Raw genomic sequence first — 5,466 nt, 5'->3', positions numbered from 1 at the left:
GTCAATAGCATTCAGAGACCAGTTGATCAAATCCATAATTCTCTTTTAGGTTTTAGACACAGACTGTGAGAGAGTGTTCCAGGGAAAGTAATACAAAAAAGACACGAGACTAGACAAGGACATAAGAACTAGCAGGAAAGATAAGGGAGAGGAGAAAAGTGCGTCCGCCTCCTCCGAGAGCCAAAGGAAATTGGCTACATTTCTAATTTTACATTTCTAATTTTACTCGAGTACTGATGCCTAACTTGTTTGCAGAGTATGTACATGTGAATTGAATGTAGTTCCTTCAAAGCTTTGGTGTGATCATTTGCATTGCAATGAAACACATATTGTTTGCTGATCTTAAGTTACAGCTTAGACATTTACTGATGATTAACCCTTTTATGGCCTGGTGCTGTTTGAAATATAATTTCAGTATGTAAAAACTGAGCACTTTGTTAATAAATGTATCAGACTCTCTCAAACGTGTTTGCTCATAGGGGTTTTTTCTCTGTATGTATTAATTTAGGATCTACCTTACAATGTAAAGTATCTTGAGGCGACTGTTTTTTGTGATTTGACACTGTATAAATAAAATTGTAATGACTTAATACTGACTAGAAGCTAAAAGCATATCATTAAGCAAATCACTGCAGGATGGAAAACATAGATATGGTAGATCAAACCAACCACATAATACCACAGTAAATGCTTTGCTGTGACACTGGTTAGTACTGAAGCTGATGTACACACAAAGATTGAAATTTTTCTCTTCAGCTTTAACACTGGAAGTTTGATTTTATAAATGCAGCCAGCTGGGCAATGCAGCCTATCAAAGCTAGAATAGGGGGAGATAGCGTGAGACAGAGGCTGTGAATCTGTCACAGAGCCACTGAATTTCTTGTTCTTATGTTCTTATAAGAACATATTTTACTTTGCATGCAAGAAAACTGCACTTTCCTAAACAGCGTGTACTCTGTCTGTACCTGCTGTTTAGTTGTGCTGAAATTTCTTCACTCCATTAAAAGGTTAAACTTACAAGCTTTGAGTGAGTGACAGAAAAAACAAATATTTAAGGGTGAAGATTTAGACTGTCACAGTGACTTCCTCTTTTGCTGAACATAATCAGGAAGGACTGACTCTACTTTTACATTGTTTTAGTCTTCTGGGTGTTCCATTACTACTTTTTTCTGACATTGGGAGCATCTAGTTCATATGTTTTATTGTAATTCTCTTTCATTTTATTCTGCAATCTCAAGAAAACACTACGCAATAGAGGAACCAAAGTATTTCTTTCTCAAATGGCTATGTGTAGAGCTACAATTTCATAATAAATTAGATGCAGGTCCTCCATTGTTCGTGCAATTTTTGAAAGATCTGCCGTAATTCTTTAGTCATAAACCAGTGCATGCGTGGGTTCTTGGCTTCCTGGCCGATCAATCAAATTGAATAAGTAAGAAGTAGGCTTCACCAGAGCTGCACTGTGAGTGTCACAAGTGTTCTTTGTAGTGTTTATGAAAAGAGTATTTTAGGCTTTAATTTTCACTAAATCTATAAAATACCCCAATAACCTGTTTTTGTTTTTTCTTTGTGAAGAACTTTGGGTCTTTTATGGATATGTGTGAATTGAAACTTTATAAAATTTACAACTGTACTGTACACATAGATCACACTGAAGAATACATGTTCTTAGTTTCAGACTGAGTTGTTCTTTGATGTCACTAGAAGAGATGTTATTAAGTTCAAAGACCAGCCAAGGCCCAGCTAAGGGCCCATCACAGATCTGCTGTCCATTTTAAGTCACTGTATCTGTACTATAATAGCAGAACCAATGACATGCGTGACGTGTAACACATGTGAGACGTGTGATTGAGCAGAAGACCAGTTTCCACCCTGACTTTAAAGCACCTGTTAGCTCAGCGATCTTCCATTAACAACTACTATTAAAGCTGGATATCAACAGGCCACAAGACAAGCAGAACAGCACTGAATGAGCAAATCCTGGTAAACGTCAAAGGTCATCACTCCAGTGAACACGTCTCCATTGCACTGAGTCCAGTGCTGGTGTGCTTTATGCCACTGTAGTCTATGCTTTGCATTGTGCTTGGTGATGAACCCATGAAGCTCCTTGAACATGGAAACCAATTCCATGAAGAACTCTACATCAGGTGTGTCAAACTCATTTTACCTCACAGGCCACATATGGCCCACTTTGATCTTAAGTAGACTGGACCACTTAAACGATCATTACGACAGCAAGCCAGTACGTGTATTCACTGAGATCTGATTTTGGGAATAAATTAATTCAGATGAACAATTTGTAATATTTGTACCGTAATGTTTTATTAAATAATCTACTAGATGGACTGATTAGGGTTTTGCATTTTGACCAGTAAAATTAGAAAGTATTTGTCATTTAGTTTATCTATACATGTATCTATATCTATAGATACATGTTAGTTCATTAGATGTGTCACGGGTTGCTCTGAGGATCCACTCGCAGGACTCCGGAGTGTGTTGTAACAGAGACAGTTTATTCACAAAAATCTTCACCAAGTGTATTTACAGGCAGTGCAAGGACAGTGCTATATACAAGATGTGCGAGGACGGGTTCCAGGGCTCCAGGGAAAACAAGGGGATCACAGACACGCTCACGCCAACCTCTCTCCGCTAGTGACCAGCCACCTCTTACACGCTCCACACGGGGAAACACGGGGACGGGTCCGGGGAATAGGAGTCTTCAAAACAATCCAGCATTGAACAGCTGATCTCCTCCTTCTGATATACCAGCTGGTCTGATGAGGGCGTGGGCCGAGGGCGTGAACCCGCCGTGAGTTCCGCCCCGGCAAAACAGGGGAGGGGGAGAGAGATTGCTGATTAGTGCCTTGCCGACCCCGCAGGTCGTGACAAGATGGGGGGATTTAATAGTTTATATTTATCATGTATCATAATAATTAATATTTCCCAAATCCAAATTTACATTTGTGGCCTCATTACAACATGGCTAAATTAAAAATGGCTTAACATTTATTGAGCTCAGATATAAAATAAGATTTTTCCACAACTAAACTTACGTGCCAGAAATCAAATGCCTGGTGTTGCTGCTCAACAACCAAATTGTAGTGTTACTGTGCTCTTTCCCACACTTTGTGATTAATTTTAGTGCTGATGCAGTCACTGCAGATGTGCTAAAAGATACATGTAAATGTAAGTAGCCTACTTGTAGAAAAGCAGAACTGAAGAGTTTTTGTCAGAGGCATCGAGTGACGCCTCCAGCAGCTTTGTGATAAACTGACTTTATTGCACTTTCTTAAACAAGTTCACTTTCTGTACTTCCTTCTTTCCAACATCAGCTGGGCGACACGGTCCACTGTAATTCTTCTAAAACTGCAAAACAATAATTCTACACTTGGGATTGTTTGGTAAGGAAACATTTTATTGCTTTTATTCAATAACCTTTTGCTTTCATTGCACTGACAGGCACATATAAAGTAATCTTATTTACTGATGTTCAAATTTTATATTAACTGCTTTGTGTTACATTTTTTATATTTCACCATGTTTCAAACCAAAATCCTACAAGAAAATAAAAACAAGAACTGTATGAATGAAGAAGGAACATTTTTATGATAAAACAGCTTTAAAAATATTAAGTACAGTGTTAGAGCTCCGTACATGAAATTGTCTTTTTTTAATCCAGGCAGTAGAGTAGTCTGTGTGTGAACATGGAGACAGTCAGCATGTTACTGATTGTCCTGTTTGTTTCAGGTGAGTATTTCAGTATTTCAAAGTCATTATTGTCATTATATTTACAACGTAAACTTCATTTACTAACAGAGTGAACATAGACCTACTTTTTGTACTTTTTGTACTGACTTTAAATTAAAATGTTTTTGTATAAAATGTTAACACCTAAGGAACAAAAAACTTTGGTGGCACTTTCAAGCATTACACTAGACAGTTTTTGAAACTCTGATTATGAAGATTTCCATCTTACATCCAAACAGCAGATGGTGGTGGAAATGTTCCTACCATCTCTGGAATATCAGCTAAAAGTTTAATTTAAAATGGAAATATGCAAAAGAAAAATTCACGCTAACTAAAGTGTAGCAAATAGTTTAATCAGAGATGAGAGTTTTGTTTGGGAGTAGAAAAACATGTAGTTATTTTGTTTAATACTGATATGTGAATGGATTAATCATTACATTGTATTTACAGGTGCTTTGGCTGGTTATTCCTATAAAGCAGACCTTTTCATAACTGCACCAAAGCAGCTGGAAGCACTGAGTGGATCTTGTTTGCAAATCCCATGTAGGTTCAGACCCAAAGAAGAACAGAAATTTAACAACAAAAGTGAAATTTTTGGAGTGTGGATTAAAAATAATCCCGAATTTGCCAACGAGGCAAACAATGTGCTCTTCAACAGTAGTGGAGCAGTTAGCATCTATCCAATAAGTATTACTGGAAACCTGAGTCAGAGAGACTGCACCACTCTGTTTACTAATTTAACCACCACATACACAAACAAATACTTCTTCAGAGTAGAGAGTGAAACATTCAAGGCAACAGCAGCTTGTGATCCTCTTCAAATAACAGTCACAGGTAATAGTATGTTTGTTTGTTTATTTTTTGTTTATGTATCACATTAACATTAAACTAACATTTAGTACTGACTATCTAGTCTTTGATCTATTGTTTGAATATAATCAATATCACTTGAGCAAATCTTGTATTAAAGTTGTAATGATTGTCCCAGCATGACACTCAGAAAATTGTTTCTTATTATAACGTCTGCTCCACTTTTATGTTCAAGACTTGATTACATTTATAAATCAAAGTATGAATTTAGAACAGGTTTTGAAAGCATTAGGTTTGCAGATTTTAATCAGTGGTGCAAAGAGCAGTGTGATTTTATGTGAAACCACAGATTCTCCTTGGAGGCCAAATATCACCATCTCAGGTGATCTGAAGGAGAAGGAGTCTGTCACTATAACCTGCTCAGCTCTCACTCCCTGTCCACACTCCCCTCCTCAACTCACCTGGAATCTCCAACAAGACTCTCACAACAAAATAGAGCAAAACACAGATGGAAGCTTTACAACTAAAATCCAGCAGAACATCACTCTGTCAGACACACATGATGGAAAGAAGATCAGCTGCTCTGCCAGATATCCTGTGAACCAAGGAAACGACACCAAGACATCAGAGACAGAAGAGACTCTCAGTGTTTCATGTAAGACAATCAGAGTTTGTTGTTGAACTGAAGCCTTCAAGACACACGTGTCAAACTGCAGTCCCGGAGGGCTGGTGTCCTGAAACCTTTCCACGTATCCCTGATGCAACACACCTGAATCAAATAAGTAGGTCATTTGCAAGACTATGTGGAACTTGACTGCATGCTGAGGTGGCGATTCAGCCATTTGTTTCATGTTACAGCAGCACATGAGTGAATGAACATGGTGCAATAAAATTACTTTTAGAAGTACA

The 5,466-nt window shown here is 37.8% G+C and overlaps 1 protein-coding gene across 1 annotated transcript; it reads left to right on the top strand.

The window, feature by feature from the left end:
• Nucleotides 1-3,284: 3,284 nt before the first annotated feature.
• On the top strand, nucleotides 3,285-5,345 carry LOC102300521 (myelin-associated glycoprotein-like). Its single transcript, XM_005953347.3, has 4 exons — nucleotides 3,285-3,401; nucleotides 3,680-3,747; nucleotides 4,198-4,581; nucleotides 4,907-5,345. Exons 2-4 carry the CDS (start codon nucleotides 3,705-3,707, stop codon nucleotides 5,236-5,238), a joined length of 759 nt encoding a protein of 252 aa, XP_005953409.3. The 5' UTR covers nucleotides 3,285-3,401; nucleotides 3,680-3,704; the 3' UTR covers nucleotides 5,239-5,345.
• The last annotated feature ends 121 nt before the right edge of the window (nucleotides 5,346-5,466 follow it).

This window comes from Haplochromis burtoni, unplaced genomic scaffold (assembly GCF_018398535.1).
Source record: "Haplochromis burtoni strain Fernald_Lab_line unplaced genomic scaffold, NCSU_Asbu1 Contig_3842, whole genome shotgun sequence".
Lineage (NCBI taxonomy): Eukaryota > Metazoa > Chordata > Actinopteri > Cichliformes > Cichlidae > Haplochromis > Haplochromis burtoni.
The sequence above is the reverse complement of the archived record's forward strand: the minus strand, read 5'-3'. Positions and strand labels throughout refer to the sequence as shown.

Bases quoted from the DNA above. Each gene is read 5' to 3' on its own strand.
- LOC102300521 (XM_005953347.3), top strand. From the start codon at position 3,705: ATGGAGACAGTCAGCATGTTACTGATTGTCCTGTTTGTTTCAG. The intron at 3,748-4,197 runs GTGAGTATTTCA...TTGTATTTACAG, and splicing joins GATTGTCCTGTTTGTTTCAG to GTGCTTTGGCTGGTTATTCC. The intron at 4,582-4,906 runs GTAATAGTATGT...GTGAAACCACAG, and splicing joins TCTTCAAATAACAGTCACAG to ATTCTCCTTGGAGGCCAAAT.